This window comes from Ursus americanus, chromosome 25, assembly GCF_024610735.1.
Source record: "Ursus americanus isolate L20-20 chromosome 25, mUrsAme1.1.p, whole genome shotgun sequence".
Taxonomy (NCBI): Eukaryota; Metazoa; Chordata; class Mammalia; order Carnivora; family Ursidae; genus Ursus; species Ursus americanus.
The window spans coordinates 2116860-2134836 of NC_142151.1; the positions used below are offsets into that span (position 1 = coordinate 2116860).

Below are 17977 nucleotides of genomic sequence, written 5' to 3' on the forward strand. Positions count from 1 at the left end.
TCCACATGAAAGGAGCTTGGGAGTTGCCACTTTATCCCAGCAAAGATAAGTAAAAAGCTGAACAGATTGAAAAGTCAACAATTTTTCTTGGATCTGTGAGAGAGGGGAGGACACAGGGTAAACTGCTCCCCTCAGGATTGGAAAGACAGACAGACAAATAGAGGAAGTCTTAAAGACTCAAAGCAGAAACCAGTGCTGGGGATAGGAAAGCCTGAACTATAACTGATGAATTGCTGGAGGCTTATGTGGACAAGTCTGAGAGTTAAAAACTCCAGGGGAACCCAGTAATGGGGGTCCCTGACAATAATGTGAGATTTGCGTCTAGGAGTTCTTCCAGATTCCCATAGAAAGGAAAGAAAATCACCTTGGGCTTCCAGAAGGGGGAGAATGAAAGGAAACATTTTGAAATAGCCAGAACATTCTGTCCTTCTTAAAGAGGCCTGCCCTCAGGGGAAACTAACCTAACCTGTTGTGGTGTTATTAGAGCCTAACTGACCTGGGGAAGGGAAATACCCAACTTCAGCCCACTCTAGCCATCCCGTCCCACTCACGAGGGTGGGGGGAAGCCCTGAGAATCTTGTGAAGTTCACAGTGCAGGCACAGGTTCACTAACACTGTAGAATGTTTCCCCTCCTTCCATGCCTCACCAACACATTACTACGGGCCTATTTACAGCAGTTCCTCTTACGCAGTGTGTGTCCGGCTATCTTGAAAAATTTACAAGGCGTACCCAAAGGCAAAAAATGCAATTTGAAGAGCAATCATCAGAACCAGATATGGCAAGGATGTTGGAATTATCAGATCAGGAATTTAAAACAACTATGATTAATACGTTAAGAGCTCTAACGGATAAAGTAAGCAGAGATGGAAACCCTAAGAAAGAACCCTCTTCCCCCAAAATGCTAGAGATAAAAACAACAGCGACACTGTAACAGAAATCAAGAATCCCTGTGGACATGGCAGAAGAAAGAATCTCTAAATTAGGGGTTATAGTAATAGAATCCCTGAAAACTGGAAAGCAAAGAGAACAGACTGAAAAAAGCAGAGCTGAACATCCAAGGACTATGAGACAGCAACAAAAAGTGTACCAGAAGGACACACCAGAAGGAGAAGTAAGAGAGAAAGGAATAGAAGAAAGATTTGAAACAATAACAACTGAGAATATCCCCAAATTAACATCAGACACCAAGTCACAGATCAAGGAAACTCAAAATAGACGAAGTAGAATAAATGCCTAAAAACCACACCTAGGCACATCATTTTTAAATTACAGAAAATCAAAGAAAGAAAAAGTCCTGAAAGAAGACAGAGGAAAAAAACATCTTAACGATAGAGGAACAAAGATAAGAATTCTGTCTTCTCAGAAACCATGCAAATGAGAGTTGAGTGAAATATTTACGTGTTGGGAGAGAAAATAATCAACCTAGAATTCTGCACCCTGAGAAGGAAACCAAATTTTTCTTCTTAAAAAGATTCCTTTGCAGAAAGTTCTTTTTGCTTTTTTCCTTCTTCTGCCTCCTATGTTCTTCTCCTTCCCATCATCTTTTTTTTTTTTTTTAAGATTTTATTTTTGGGGTGCCTGGGTGGGTGGCTCAGTTGGTTAAGCATCTGCCTTCAACTCAGGTCATGATCTCACGGTCCTGGGATGAAGTCCCACGTCGGTCTCCCTGCCCAATGGGGCGTCTGCTTCTCCCTCTGCCCCTTCCTCTGCTTATGCAATGTGCTCTTTCGCTCTCTCTCTCTCTCTCAAATAAATAAATAAAATCCTTTTAAAAAGAAGATTTTATTTTTAGGTAACCTCTACACCCAGCGAGGGGCTCCAACTCATGACCCTGAGATCAAGAGTCATATGCTCCACCCGCTGAGCCAGCCAGGCACCCCTCCTTCCCATCATCTTAATCTCCTTTTCTCTCCATTTGCTCTGTCATCATGCAAGTACTCTTCTACTTCCTTCTCTGTCCCCTCTCCCGTGGCAAGATCTTGGCTTCTCTGGCTAACAGATTTCGATAATATTCACGACGGTGTGCGTTACATCGATAAACACTCATGAGTGTGTATTTCCTGAAGAAGCACTACTTGGGCAGAAGTGAGCAGTTTGCCCTTTCCCAAACAATGTGCCTCTTTTTGGAATCATGCAAAGACTGCTGGAAGAAGAACCCTCTTCCCATCCTTCCCCCAGAATTAGATTTTGCATTGGATTGTAACCTCCATGTGTTCAGAAGAAAAAAAGTTATGCAATGGTAAGCAGGGGTTAGAAATGCTGGGGTCACACATGTTGGAAGGTTTCCTTGGAGCCCATGATCAAAGCTCAGTGGTAGTAGGTACAGGGAGGGTGGACAACGACAGGGGACATGGACGGGAAGGAGAAGGCAAAAGGGAGACAAAGGAGATGCAGGAAGAAAAAAAAGAATGGGGTACTGGGCTGGTGCAGTCGGTTAAGTGTCAGACTCTTGATTTTGGCTCAGGTAGTGATCTCAGGGTAGTGAGATCGAACCCCAGGTTGGGCTCTGCTCAGCAGGGAATCTGCTTGAGATTCTCTCTCCCTCTGCCTCTCCCCCACTCATGCTCATGCGCACTTTCTCTAAAATAAATAAATAAAATCCCTAAAAAAGAAGAAGCAGCAGCAGCAGCAGAAGGGACACTTGGGCGGCTCAGGTCATGATCCCAGCGTCCTGGGATGGAGTCCCACGTCAGGCTCCCTTCTCAGCGGGGATTCTACTTCTCCCTCTGCCTCTCCCATCACTTGTGCTCTCTCTCTCAAATAAATACATAAAATCTTAAAAAAAAAGGGGGGGGACTTCCTCAGCAGTCCATGCGAAGGAAAAAGAAGCATTTAAAGAAATTGGTTTCTGGGGCTACTGGTTGTCTCAGCTGGTAGAACAACTGACTCTTGATCTCCAGGTTGTGAGTTCAAGCCCCACGTTGGGTGTAGAGATTATTTAAAAATTAAAAAGAATCTTGATGTGCCTGGGTGGTTCAGTCAGTCAAGTCATGATCCCAGGGTCCTGGGTTAGAGCCTTGCATGTGGGGACGGGGGTTGTCCCTGCTCAGCAGGGAGTCTGCTTCTCCTTCTCCTTCTGCCCCCCCACTCTTGCTCTCTCTCTCAAATAAATGGGTAAAATCTATTTAAAAAATATAAAAAACCTTAAAAAAATGATCTATCATGATAATAATGGCTTGCATTATAGATTACTATATAATTTATAATCTGTTTTCAATTATGCTTTTTTATCTAATCACACATTTCCTACAAGGCTGGTATTATCATCTTCATTTTATAGTTTAGGAAGCTGAGGCTTAGAGGCTTTGTGACCCATCCAAGCTCTCCTAACTCACAACTGACTGATGATTTTGTTCCACCCATCACGCGGCATTGCCTCTCCAGTGTGTACGGACTGCGCCGTAGACATTGCTCACCTGGGAGGAAAAGAAGAACCATAGAGGAGAGACCCTGGACAGAAACAAAAGGGCAAGGTGTCTGTGCTCGGGTCCAGGGTGTCTGAAGGGAAAGCTTCACTCCTCTGGGTGATGCTCACAAAAGAGGGTTTCTGAATGGATGAGTGCTGGTTGGTCTCCTAATTTGGGGTTTCTTTGCTAGTCCTAAAGATCGGTGAGACCAGATAAATCCTAGATTTTATTCTTGACAAGTGAGAAATATGAAGACAGCATTTTAAAAGTTTGCTGAAACCTTCCTTTAACGTGGAAAATCCAGCATTTTTGTAAAATTTTTCTTAATTTATTTCATAAGTCATGTGTGTTTAAATCTGATCCTCCCCATATCTGTATTTCTTACACAATTCAACAAAGAAAATGTACTTGAAATTTTATCCACTTTAGAACCCATCAGGGACTTCCTGTGTTTTATTTTATTTTATTAAAGATTCATTTATTGGGGCGCCTGGGTGGCACAGCGGTTAAGCGTCTGCCTTCGGCTCAGGGCGTGATCCCGGCGTTATGGGATCGAGTCCCATATCAGGCTCTTCCGCTATGAGCCTGCTTCTTCCTCTCCCGCTCCCCCTGCTTGTGCTCCCTGTCTCGCTGGCTGTCTCTATCTCTGTCAAATAAATAAATAAATAAAATCTTTAAAAAAAAAAGATTCATTTATTTATTTGAGAGGGAGAGAGCGGGAGCCAGGAGAGGGGCAGAGGGAGAGAGAGAAAGAGAGAACCTCAGGCAGACTCCCCACTGAGTATGGAGCCTGAGGCAGGGCTTGATCCCATGACCCTGAGACTGCAACTCTGAGATCACAATCCCAGCGGAAACCATGAGTCAGATGCTCAACCAACCGAGCCACCCAGGTGCCCCTTATTTTAACCCTCAGAGCATGCTGCTGCTGCTGCTTCTCCTTCTTCTCCTCCTTCTCCTCCTTCTCCTTCTTCTTCTCTTAAGTAATCTCTACACTGAATGTGGGGCTTGAGATCAACACAATCCTGAGACCGACAGTCACACGTTCTGCCAACTGGGCCAGCCAGGCACCCCAATCGAGAGTTCCTGTGCTTTATTTTAAAGCAATGTTACAAATATGGTGTCTCAGTTATGTCTCACCACAACCCTAGGAGGGGTTCCCCATTATACAGGTGAGAAAATCAAGGTTCGTAGAGGGACAGTCACTTGCCCAAAGACACACAGCTAGTAAGTGGTTGAACTAGGACCTGAGACCAACTCTTAGATCTCCAACTCCAGGAGATTACAACTCACATTTAGAAAGACACGTCAGGAGGCATCTGGGTGGCTCAGTGGCTGCCTGCGGCTCAGGTCCTGTGGCCAGAAGTCTTAAAAAAAAGAAAAGAAATGTGCTGAGGGGTGCCTGGCTGGCTCAGTTGGAAAAGTGTGCGCCTCTCGGCGTCGTGAGTTCAAGACCCACGGTAGGTGTAGAGATTACACACATAAAAAACTTTATTTTTTAAAAAAGTATTTTATTCATTAATTTGCCGGAGAGAGAGAGAGCGCGCACAGAAGCAGGGGGAGCGGCAGGCAGAGGGAGAAGCAGGCTCCCCACTGAGCAAGGCAAATAAAAAATTTTAAAAAAACCAAAATGTGTTGAGATCAGAGAAGTGGCTTCTATCCTCAACCAGCCCCAAGCACGTGACCAATGCTAACTTATTAGGACTCTTCTGGTTTGTACTTTTATAACAAGGCAAGAGGGAGGAACGTCAAGGTCTTTGAAGTTATAAAAGCTGCTACGCTCAGTTCTGCTGTGTATTTTGCAAAAGGACACATCTATGTCCTTAAATGCTGGGATTTAAGTTACATGCAAACAGCACTTTCCACAGAAATTCCTATTCTGAGGATGGATTTCAGTTCACAGTTATACACCAACTCTAAGAAAGTGGTTTTTTGTGTGTTCTGTTTTTCTGTTTTTGTTTGCAGGTATATTTAAATATCCTTTATTTGGAGAGATGGCAGCCAGACAGAGAGGTTCTGAAGTTCTCACTTGCTAGTGAGATAAACATCAGTTATCGTCACCCCAATCATCTAGATGGTGTGACAGGTCTGGTGAAGGGCAGACCTCGCTGGAGTTCAGCCTTACACAGTGAGGGGATCCGTTGTGTCAAGGATGTTTTAATTGGTTAACTGCATTGTGTGGACTCATTAGGTAATTGCCAAGCTTCTTCACTTTGTGCTACACAAACCTGGTGACCGAAGATGGCTTTAGGGAAAGAGATGCTGGGAGCAGAGGCTGTTTGAGGAGAGACCACGGGGTGGGGGGTGGGGGGAGACACCTGGAGAGTGAGGTAGGAAACAAAAGGTGCCGAGAGGGGAGAAAAGAAAGACAGCAGAAGGGAGAGCACAGGAAGGGTTCAGGCTAGAGGGGGCACTGGAAACTCCCTCAGAAGACAGGGAGGAAGTATAAATGGACAAACGAGATCAGGACAGGCAGAGAAAAGCTTCAACAGAGGCAGATAGGCACAGAGAGTGGCCTGCCAGGGGAAGGGGCTGGAGGGGTTGAGGTAAGAGATGACTCAGGTCCAAAGGGCTCCTGGGGAAATGAGGGGCTGGGGTGCGGGGCCCAAGTTACTTCCACTGTGGGAGAAAGACACACGCAAGCTGAAAATGGTGAGCCTGGTCCATCGGAGACGGAGCAGGGTATCAGACAAAATGAGGGAAATGACTGGTCACCACCTGATGGGGACTGGGGGCGGGGGCGGTGCTGAGCAAGGAGGCTAAGGTCATCTTAACGTGAGGCTCCCTGGCCCTGGAGCAAATGGGCGATGATTCCAAAGATAGCACTTAACTAAAAGAAAAACAAAACCAGCATTATCAGCGGTGGATTTCTCATCTTGCCCTGCTGAAGAAAGTTTTCTAGAAAATAAAAATATCTGAAATCCAGCCCACCTTGTAAAGAAGTCATCCGTATGCAATAACAATAAAAGGGTGAGGGGCAAATATCCACCAATAAAAAACAAGTCATTTGTCTCTCAGTTGTAAGTTTGTACCATAAAAAAAAAAATCATTCCTATTTTCCTACTATCCCCTGATAATCACCATTTTACACTCTGCTTTTATAAGTTTGGCTTTTTAGATACAACATGTAGGTGAATATCATACAGTATGTATCTTTATCAATTGATCCATTGACGAGCACTGACGTTGTTACCATATGTCGTCTATTGTCATAAGGTAGCAATAAACATGGGAGTGCATAAAAATAAATACATAAGAAACAAGTAGTAACACCCAGACTAAGTCGTACTACGCAACAGCTATCAACAAGAGATAAGGACATACACTGAAAGATAAATCATAAACCAAGAGTACGATTCCGGCTGATATGCACATATGTCCGAGTGACATCGCCATGGGAAGTGCCCTGAATTATGCACCATGGAGATGCACTGGATGAGTGAGGCAGGGGGAGGGAGGGGAGAGGGACGGAAGGCCTCTTGACTTACTCCAAATCCTTGTATCATTTACTTGGAAAGAAAAAAGTCATGAAGTTGTGAAAAAAATGACACGGAAGGAGAGACTGCAGAAACAGGGGTCTCTACATGTGAAGGCTCATCCACAAGGGGGGAGAGAATGAAAGCATCTGGAACCATCTGTGGGAATCTATATTCATCTTCAGGGGAAGCACCCAGTTGAGGCTGGGAAGGGACGGGGCACCGTTCTGAGAAGGCTCTTCTTTTTGCGGACTGGGTAGAAAGCAGAAATAACATGTTGCAACTGGTAATAACAGGATGTTGGGTCTTGTCTGGGGATCTCAAAACACTTTTAAGGCACACATCTCTTATCCTTGGGAGACAGGCCGATAGCATCGTCCACAGGGAAATTAGGGGCTGCTAGTCTGACCACACGATGAATCATTAGAAGGCCAGAGTCAGAACTCTGCTTTGGAGCCTGCCTGGGTTCGGAACGTGTTGCCTTATATTGTCTTAGAACCTTAGCTCTGACAGCTACCTGCAAGACTAGCCTGGCCTGCCTAACCTCTGCTCACCTCCGCTTAGACGTCCGGTCCTCAGAGACGCCTTCCCCTGACTTGCTTCTGCTCTCCCCTGTTCTCCTTGACCCCCCACGGTTTGTCCTTCTATCTGCTGCTGGGTTTACACCTTCCCCAGAGGGCAAGCACCGGCTGAGGGCCTGCCTCCTCCACTTGCTTAACTGCCACATCCCTGACACCAGTATTTCCAGAATCACTTCACTGCGGTTCTATCTCCAACCTGGCATTTGAAACTTGGTGTTAAGTAGGTGGGGTTGCCAGGAAGGTGCTGGAACAAATCCCTGCCTTTCTTAGGCAGGTCAGCCGGTGACTGCTTGAACCCACAGCCCCTGCGGTATGTGTGAATCAGGGCCCTTGGCCTGGTATTTAGCTGTTTGGTGAGACAAGCGCCTGCCCACACCCAAGACTCCAGGTGCTCTGCGGCAGGCCTGGTGCTTAGAAGTGGCGTAGGAGCAGACCCAGATGGGAGGGAGGGACACAGGTGACTGTATCCATCAGCCACGTGGCCTTGCCAGGCTCCAGGGATCTAGGGAACAAAAATGAGGGGTGTTGCCAAAGAGGGTGAATGTCACCCTTCCTCCGGCTCCCCCGCCAGCAGCAGCCCCCGCCCTGTGGGAATGACCCGCTGAAAATCCCTCTGAGAGGCCCAGGGGAGTGTTCAGCTCTTCCCCGTTCCTGGGGAGGAGGGTATACCAAACTGCAGCTTGGGCGTGTGGCTCCGCAGAGCTCCACCGGGTCCCTCCCACCCCCTAAAGAAGGAGAAACAATGGCAGTGAGCAGATGTTTGCCCCCGAGCTGCTCAGGGTGGAGGCGGCTCTCCCACTCCTGCCTCTGTGTAGGAGTCAGCCAGAGGAAGATGATGCCTCCCAGTGGGTGGAAAGAGGGGAGGGGTGGGGTGTAGATGGAATGAAAGAGAGCGAAGGCCTGAAAGGTGCCCCAGATGGTCCCCAAAGGGAGACTGCTGTGTGCCAGAGCTGGGCGTCCTGGTTCTGTGTTCCAGCCGCCCCTCCTCCCACCCCCTCCTGAGCTCCGCTTCACAGCACCCTTGTGAACGGAGCCCTGGGGTGGAAAGGCCCTAAACAGACCAACCCACGCCTCCCTTCCCGTTAGCCCCCACCCGCATGTGCCTCACCTGGGCCCCGCCGCCTCGGCCAGCCTGAGTGATTCACGGACTCCAGCACTTGGGGCCTTCTGTATGGTAAGCCTGCCTCCCGGTAACTTCACACACGTTTTGTTCCCTGGAGCCGCAGGCCATTTCCAGCAGCCTGGGAAGCGGTTGAGTTGTTTTCTTCACCCGGACTTCACTTATTCAGATCACAAACAGAGAGTGACAAAGCCGCAGACCCTCAAGCTTTAGTCAGGATGCCTCCGACTGCTCAGCCAGGAGCTTCTTTGAGTTTATGGATTTCAAGTGAGAACAGCCAAGTCAGTCCATCAGTCGTGGACCCCTGACACGGATGGATCCCCAAAACCAATGGACAGGAGTTTGGGGAGGCAAGGGAGCAACTCCTTGGGTGGATCAAAAGCAGATGAAGACTCCCCTTGGGGACCCGGGGAACCTAGGTCGCGGGGTGTTCTCTATGGGTAAATAGACTACTGCCCTCCTCTGGATAGAATTGGAGATACCCCATCTTTCTCAACACCCCCACCCCATTCCTACTATGGAACACATCATTTTTTCTTGGTAGAATGGGAAGCACTTTTCAAAGTTACCTGTGAACCTTCTGATCACAGTGCTATTGGGCATCCGAGAGCCGAGAATCACGTCTGTCTCCTCCAGGTGAGGAAAGTGAGGTCACTGGTCAAGAAATTGACATTTTCTCAGAAAACACTGATGCCACAGAAGCAGCCAGGCACAAAACCATAAAGCAGGGACTGTTGCACCAGATGGCTCCAGAGCTGAAAGGTCGGTGGGTGTGTGTGCCACGGGACCACAGAGCCGCCCCAGGCAGACTCGTTCCTCGATGACATCCTGACTCTAAGCCTTCAAAATCCCCTCTTGGACAGTGATGATCCACCCGTTGGTACTGGGATTCGGGTCACCCTCCTCACTGTAGGTCGGTGGTGTTCTGACGTTTCCAGGCCCTGCATCAGCCTCAGACTTAACCAGATCCTATAACCCAGGATCTGCTCTGCCATTTACTAGCTGGTACCCACCCTCTCTGAGCCTCAGGTCACTCACTTGTATCCGGAAGCCTGAGCAGATAATTTAATAAGTGACATAATGTAAGTATGAATGGCTCCAATAGATTGTGGGAGCTCTAATATTAGTTTCCCCCTTTCTTAAGTTTCCCTTAAAGAAAAGCGGGGGTGGGGTGTCAATGACTGCAGACTTTCTCCTCTGGCTCAGAGGCAAAGCCCCTTGACCACAGTCCTGACAATGGGAACGCCAGCTCCTTTTTCCTGAACGTTCGCCTGTTTCTGCCATGAGGATGTAGTAGATGGTCTCACCCTTGCAAGAGGTCGACGGTGCTCTATTTCTCTGTGCATTTCAGGAAACTGAGGCTCAAGAAGACAACACAGTTTATCCAAGGTCACAGATTTACAGAGGACAGCAAGGCTGGACTTGAGACTGGCAATCCCGCGTGGTAACCCCTAGAGAGTGTCACCTGTGACTCGCCCACTGCTGCAGCAGAAGGGCCCACTCGGTCCTGCGCTCCTCCTCAGGAGGACCTTGGTGTTATCTTCCTGGGGGGACCAACCCTGCCACCCAAACGACCGTCCGACCGAAGCGGTTTAGGGTGAAGGTCAGGGGCTGGCCAAACATGGGAGGCAGTGTCGGGCTGGGTCTGGCTTGATTATGTCAGGGACTGGGCTGAAGTACTGTAAGTGGTTATGGGGGGGCGCGGCTGGTTCATTGAGAGGGGCGGGTGAGGGTGGGGGTGGGCAGGCACTTGCAAGCTTTCAGATCCGGTGCCCTTCTGTAAACAAGGGCAACCCTCAGCTCCCTGGAGGGCCTGGGGAGCAAATGTGCGCATCTCTGCCTCTCTCCCAGCAGCTGTTCATGGGAGGACACAGCCCTGCCATCTCCACAGTCCTCCTCCAGGCTTTCCCCAGCCCCCAGCTCCAGCCTCAGGAAGTGGAGCTGCTGAGAATCTCTCCTCCAGCCTCGCCTCCTGCCGAGAGTGTCCTCTGCGAGAGCATTTCCTGGCCTAATTAAGCTGGGTAATGAGTAGCTAAGAGGGAGGGGATAAAAGCCCTAGGCGGCTTAGAGCTGGGACAGTTTATGACAGGGGCGTCTGCAGCTGGTGACACTCTTAGGAAAGTTATTTCTCATAACCCTGGGAAGTTGCATGCTGTTGCCACAGCAGAGTGAGCCCCAAGGTAAGCACAGGGAATTTTGTGACTCAGGGGGGACTGGCCGGTGGCTCCTGAGAGGGAATGGGTGCGGTGGTGCCGTGGGTCTGAGGAAAGAACTGATCCCAGCCATAGAGTAGTCTCGAGCCGCCCAGGCGAATGCCCTTGGCTTAGCCCCAGACTGGGGTGTCCTTGGTGACCACGTGTGACTCCCCGGGGCTTGGGTTTTAGGTTTCATTTGAATGATAGGACTGTGCACTGTGGGCAGTTTCCTAAGACTGTGTCCGGCTCAGAGTAAGGAAATCTGAGCCAGATGCTGATCCCAACCCCCCTGCGGCCCTCTTTTAAGGTGCTCAGAATTTTGTCCTGGAAAACACCAAGTGTCCCAGCAGCCCTGGCCTGGAGGACAGCGGAAGGCTGACAGCAGCTGGTATTTCAGAGACACTCGGAGGCCAAAAGGGGGCTGTTTCCACCCGCAGGCTTGGCCCCAAGAACTCAGAACCCACCCCAACTCCACACCCACAGCCTACCACCAACTCACCTTTTGATCTTAGTCTGCTTTGTTTGTGTAAATCACTTGGGCCTCCCTCGGGAGTTGGCCAGCGCCCCCCACCCCACCCCTGCTGGGGTGGGCGGGGAGGAGCACTGAGTCAAGGCCTGGGTTCTGGAGTGGGTTCTGTCACTAAGGCCCTGAGTGAGCTTCTCAGCCGTCACTTTCCCACCTGTAGAATGAGGCTTCGGTGACGCCTGGCCTCCAAGAGGCTATGAGTCCACAACCTTCACTGTCCATGGGGGGTCAAAACTAGACCGCATGTTTCAGGCCTTTCAAATTGGGGGACAGCATGTGCACTTGTACACCGAGGGGCAACTTGCTCTGATTCAGGAGAGAAGAGCTGTACCCAGCAAATGCTACTGATGATCAACTGGGTTCAGTCTCCCACACCCCAGAGTCACTCTTTTGATCTTTTCTAATTTTCTTTTTCTTTTCTTTTTTTATGTTAAATAGGCTCCATGCCCAACATGGGGCTTGAACTCACGACCCTGAGATCACGAGTCGCATGCTCTACCAACCGAGCCGGCCAGGTGGCCCTTGATCCTTTCCACTTTGTTAAAGAAGACCTGTTTCAGGCCATGTCCTAAGAGTCATGTTTGCTCCATTGCATTCTTGGTGGCCAAAACCCTGGGGCCCGGGGCCACAGGGAATTTACAGAGTCTCTTCTTTCTTTCATCTCTCCACTCTCTCCCCTCTGCTCGTCTCATAATCTCATCTCATCCCAAACTCGCTTGGCCTGCTTCTCTTTCTTTTTAATCCAGTTTTATTGAGATATAATTGACATTTAATATTGTATGAGTTTAAGATATACAGCATAATGATTTGCCAAATGTATACATTGCAAAATGCTTCTCTTTCTAGATAACAATAGTCAGACCACGTATAACCTGGTATCTCCCATCTTTTCCTCTTGCTGTAGTTGTCCCTGGAGTGGAAGGAGACTTGGTGGCCAGATGCCTGACCAGGGAGGGTAGACCTGAGCTGCACCCCCACGCCCTGCAAGGATGGCTAGGGCTCTCAGAATTCTGAGGTGGGGGTCCCTGGACTTCAGAAGACGGGAGAGCAGGCCAGGTCCACTCAGTGACCTGCCTTCCCTCCCCTGAGTGGCCAAGCCCAGGAGCCTCTGGCATCCTCCAGCCATGCAGCAGCCAGGCAGGCCCTGGGAGCCAACTCGCTCTGAATGTGTAATCCTGGTTAAAAAGAGAAAGGGAGAAAGATCCTGTAATTTCCCAGGACACGGACAACTGAAACCTGATACTCTTGTCAAGGGAGTCCTTTCACTGAGAGAGGCAGGGAGAGAAAGGGAGAGAGAGGAAGAAAGGGAAGGAGGAAGGAAGGAAGGTGTGGAAGAGGCCCTTTGGGATCAGGGGCCAGCAGGCAGCACTGAGCACAGCTGGAACGTGAGTTCTCCGCGTGCCACCTGCCCTGGTCCTGATGCTGACACTTGAGAGTCAAAAGGAAAAGTCTGCCCACCATGAAAGCAGCAGTGGCAGTGGCTTTTACGGGCCTGCCATCCCCATCACTGCTCCTTGGGAGCCTCTGTCCCTTCTCTAGAGGACTGGCGGCTCCTCCCTGCCTTCCCTGCCTTTTGTGGAAAGGGGTCAAATAATGCAGTTGTTAAAAATGTGCAAACGCTTCAATACAGACCCATAAGAAGCAGTTCTTTCCTTCTTTCATTCAGCAAATACTCATCGATTAACTTGATGAGTGAAAGAAATGCTATTCCCTATGGTCAAACATGTGGTCAGGGAGGAAACGATTCCAGCCAGTCTTGGAAGGGACCGAGGTGCTCACCCTTGTTCAACTACAAAGAACTGTGGGTTTACTAGGCTAAAACCACAGAAATTTGGGGAAGCGGCCTTGTGGCCAGCTCTGTAAGTGCAGTTTGGGAGACAGCGATATGTATGGCAAAGTCCATGAGGTATAGCGCGCCATCTGGCTGGGACAGCAAGGCTTCCAGCCCAAACAAGTAGGGAACAGTATACAAGGAAGTCCAGTACGGAGCCCATATGTGTGCTGGGGCCAGTGAACGGTCCCCTAGGCCGGTTCTTTTGTATCTTACAGAGAAGCCTTCTCGTGGGGGAAATACTCCTAATGTCACTCTCTGAGTCAGCAGTTTACTGAGCTCCTACGGTGGGCCCTGCCCTGGGGAGGCAGCTGCGAACAAGCCCCTCTCACCACTCTGTTCTGACTTCATTCTCATCCGTGCACTTTTGTATTTCATCATTCATTCGTTTACGTGCCATCCATGCTCAGAACGCAATTAAGGCAGTTTATGATAAATGGCAGCATACCATAAAACCAAACACCAGATTGATGGTTGAGGTCCAAGCTATAAAGGAAGCTGGGGCAAGAGAATAATGACAGCAGAAAACCTAGATTCGGGGAAGTGTGTAATTGAGCCTAAAAATCAGCTCTGAGCTGCCTGGTAGTGGTGTCAAAAAGGGAAATAGCGTATGTGAGGAAGACCTTGTGCAGGTCCCTTCTTTGGGGAACTAACATTCAGGCTCACTCACCATGCCTGCCCCCTACACACGTGGCCGTCATCGGATGCATGTGGTTCCGCAGAAGCACAGAGCATTTGGCTCCTTTGCGCGTGTGTTCTCTCATCGGGAATGTTCTACCTCCTTCACCTGAGTGAACACCACTGGCCGCGCCTCAAGACCCGGCACAGACATTATTTCTGGGGCGCCTGGGTGGCGCAGTTGTTAAGCGTCTGCCTTCGGCTCAGAGCATGATCCTGGTGTTCTGGGATCGAGCCCCACATCAGGCTCCTCCGCTGGGAGCCTGCTTCTCCCTCTCTCTCTCCCCCTGCTTGTGTTCTCTCTCTCGCTGGCTGTCTCTCTCTGTTAAATAAATAAAACCTTAAAAAAAAAAAAAAAAGACCCAGCACAGACATTATTTCTGTGCAGTATGCTATAGTCACAGCCACGTGCCTTCCCTGTGTCCGCAGTCGTCTAGTGAGCTTCTCCAGAGTGGGAGCCCTGTCCCTCGTCTCCAGATTCCCAGGGCCTAGCACAATGCCTGGTCTAGACTATCCAACAAATATTTGCTGCAAACATTTTTTTATAAAGGTTTTATTTATTTGACAGAGAGAGAGAGCACAAGCAGGGGGGAATGGCAGGCAGAGGGAGAGGGAGAAGCAGACTTCCTGCTGAACAGAGAGCCCAATGCGGGGCTCAATCTGAGGACGCTAGGATCATGACCTGAGCCAAAGGCAGACGCCCACTCAGTCGCCCCTGAACATTTTTTTTTTTGCACTTAATTACATGCCAAGCACCATGCTAATTTTCTTGCATGTATTTAACTCTTACAATTAACCTGTGACATACGTACTATTATTGTGCCCATTTTACAGATGAAGAAGCTTGAGATTAAGTGACTTGCCTGTGGGCACAGAGTGTGGAGGCAGTCTTGTAACTCAGGTTGGCCTGAATTTGAAACCATTGGAGAGTATGAGGCATTTTTCAATCATGGCCCTTTATTGGAATTATTTTTATCTTTAATTAGATTGTGAAGGAAAGAGAGAAAGTCTTCTCTCTCCCACAGTGGCTAGCACAGTGCTCTCCATACAGGAAGAAGCTGTGAAAGCTTTTCTGGCAGCCACAACTCATAACAAAGACAAGTGGAGAATTACCCTGCTGGTTTGCGGTGCAGTAAGACGGGACTTTACATCGCCCTAATTAGCCAGTTAGTTTCATCACATTGTGGCGCTCACAGGCCTTAGAACTTACAGCTGGAAGGGACCTTAGCACTCATCAACTCTAACTCCCACACTTCACAGCCAAAGAAACAGTTGCAGAGACAAGATGGCTTGTCTAAGGGCATGCATCTCATCAGCTACACAGGAAGGGCAAGAACAGAGCTGATTCCTACCACCCTGAATCATTCTCCAATCTGATTCACAAATTCACCTCCATTCTTCAGATCAGGTGAGATGAAATCCAGCAGTGGGAAATTTCCTCCAAGGCAGTGCCCCTAGCAGGAGAGAAAAGGGAAGGTCAGCTCAGGCACTGGCCAGCTTCTCCTGCCCGGCCCTTCAACGGCAGTCACTGCTTCCTCCTCCCCCACCCCATCCACCATATTTGTTAGAATGGCCACTGCTTGCCTTCTCCATGACGACATCTTCCTTCTCGGGTTCTGCGAGGCTCTCTTGCTTAAAAGAAACTTATCAGTGAGCACTGATCCTTCTAACATGTACTGACTCCCTGCTATGAGCACAGCCTTGGTTCAGACTCCTAAAAAGAGGCATGTGCTTGCTCCCAACTCATAAGGGTGGTTCTTGGCCAGGGCCTGTTTTGCTCCCAGGGGACACTTGGCAGTGTCTGGAGACAGTCTGATTGTCATAACTGGGGGGGGGGGGGGTGTGTGCCACTGGCATCTCCTGGGTAGAGGCTAGGGATGCTGCTGAAAATCCCATAATGCAAAGGACAGGCCCCCACAACAAAGAATTACATGGTCCAAAATGTCAGTAGGACCGAGGCTGGGAAACCCTGCTCTCCAAGGAGGACGGAAAAACTGTCCACAGACTTCCTCCTGGAGAAGTTTCTCCTGCCTCCTCCCATCCCAAGCAGTATGTGGGTCTACATCGACCTCTTCAGAGTCACTGGGTTTGGTGCCTGCCATTTCCGCTATTTTCCATTTCATGTTTGCATTTTGTCTCCCACAGAATATTAAAAAAACAAGCAATTTTATCAAGCACCAAGTGCGGCCTCAGCAGAATGTTTGGTGTGTTAGGTGTATTTTATTAACTTTGCCTTGTCATTTCACTTCACCTGAAAATATGGAGGAGTTGAATTTGTGAGGTATATTTCCATTTTACCGATGAGACAACAGGCTCAGAGAGGTTATGTGACTTGCCCAGGGTCACACCGCCATTCACTGTTTCAAGCCCAGGGCCAGCTATCCAGTCTTGTCCTGCTGCTACTTTCCACAAAATAGCCCTGAGTTTGCAGACAGATTTGAAACACTCGGCAAATGGAAGCCAGGTTGTTTTCATCAAATCCACTCCCTGCTTGTCCACAAAACAGTACAGGGAGACCTCTGAGTTGTATGTTAAGTATACTTCAATTATAATTGTTTTAAAGAGCTCTTAGGAATAGGGAAGCTTGGAGGCGAAGACAGGCTGGTTCACTCTCTTCCCAGTTTCAGTGGCTTAAGCTTCTGAGGACTCAGGTGAGCCAGTAGTAACCCAAATTTAAACTCTAAATTGCCAAGGAGTCCCCTGGGGGAGCCCTCACCACCCAGCTCCCAGCACACAGCTCCCCTCCCTGGGAGGAGGCACTCTGGGGTTCCTCACCTGTCTCCCCCACCCACTGAGGTCTTCAGTAATGCCTGCCACTGGCACTGGGGACTTATTAAACAGCACCAACTCAGAGCTTCTGACTACGGAACCCAGAGTCTGTTGTGACAACCTTTATTTCGGTAATAAGAATACTGTGTGCGTGTGTGTGTGTGCGTGCGCGCGTGCACACAGGCAGGCTATCGGAAAGGTGGCCTTTATTCAGGGTTTGAACTGGGCCTTGGCCTCCTGGCCTCTCTGAGCGGCTTCCTGCTGCCCTCCATCCCAGGGATCTGCCTCCCTTGCAGTCTGGAATGGAGCTGGGCCCCTCCTCGCTTCTGCTCAAATTAACCCCTTCCTTCTAGTTTTCCTGTGCCTGGCAGAGGGGCTCTGGGCCAAGTGGCCAGACATTCACTGGCTCCAGGGCTGTGGATGCCATAAACTCATTTTCCTTGGGGACCCAGAGCTCCACGAATTACTTTCAGAAAGCACAACTGTTTTGTTTGAAATGGCTCCGGGAGGAGGGAGAGCCCAGGGCTCTGTACACATGTTCCTCATTTGCCATTGGTGGGGAGCAAGGGGCGAAGGGGGGCTGTGGAGGGGTGTGCTGGGGGTGTGCCGGGGAGGCAGGCACAGGAGGGGAGAGTTGGCTGCAGCTGCTGCTACTGGGAAGTTTGGCTTCAGGGAGGAATGGAGGGAGAGAACGCTAGGAAGAAGGGGTGGGACTTGGGGACAGGGGCGGTGTCATGGGGAAGGAGGGAGCAGGTGGTGACTTGTTTATCTGCTCAGCTGTTTTGTGTCCAGGAGCCTGAGAGAGAGACAGAAGCAGCTGGGAGGAGAGAAAGCAACCCGGCCAGGGGCCCTCTTGGTCCTTCTGCCCTAGCCACAGGTTCTGAAACCAAAGCAAAACCACCGGAGAGTGGTTCATTGGGGGATAGCCTGCCCTCCCCCGACTCAGAAAGGTTTCTTTGGGGCCCATATGCTAGCTAATGCCCTGCAAACACCCTGGCAATGTCGCCCTGGCCTGGGTGGAGCGGTTAAGGTGGGTAGGCATTCCTGCTGGGTTCCTCCTGGCGCAAACACGTAAATATTCCTGGGCCTCAGTGTGCTGTATTCCCGTGTGTGACTTGGCACAGCCCTTGGGGGCCAAACCAGCTAGCTCTTAGCCTTAGTATCAGCCTGGACTGAACCAATGAAAATTGTCCGTGGTGGAAACAGGATAGCTGTCCCCACCCTGGCCCTGGTCTCCCCAGTGGCTCCCTCTACTTTCCAGGCAGCCCAGTTTGGATTTCCCTCTTCAACTGCCCAAGACCTTATTGGTCCCCTTCGCACTTGGTCCCCAGTGCTTGTCTCATTTGCATGCTAATCGTTTGGCAGCGGGGCTGGGCTGCGACTTAATTTGCCTTGC

General features: G+C 49.6%; 1 protein-coding gene across 2 annotated transcripts in view; it reads left to right on the top strand.

The window, feature by feature from the left end:
• Positions 1 to 10626: 10626 nt before the first annotated feature.
• ADA2 (adenosine deaminase 2) overlaps positions 10627 to 17977 on the top strand; it is a 56241-nt gene continuing 48890 nt past the window's right edge. The window contains exon 1 of one of the 2 annotated variants that reach the window (XM_045775020.2): positions 10627 to 10762. Coding sequence is in view for 1 of the 2 variants with exons in the window: in XM_045774984.2 (XP_045630940.1) it covers positions 10732 to 10762 (31 nt within the window). In the remaining variant the exon portion in view is untranslated. The remainder of the gene's footprint in view (positions 10763 to 17977) is intronic. The other variant, XM_045774984.2, reaches the window with a different exon arrangement.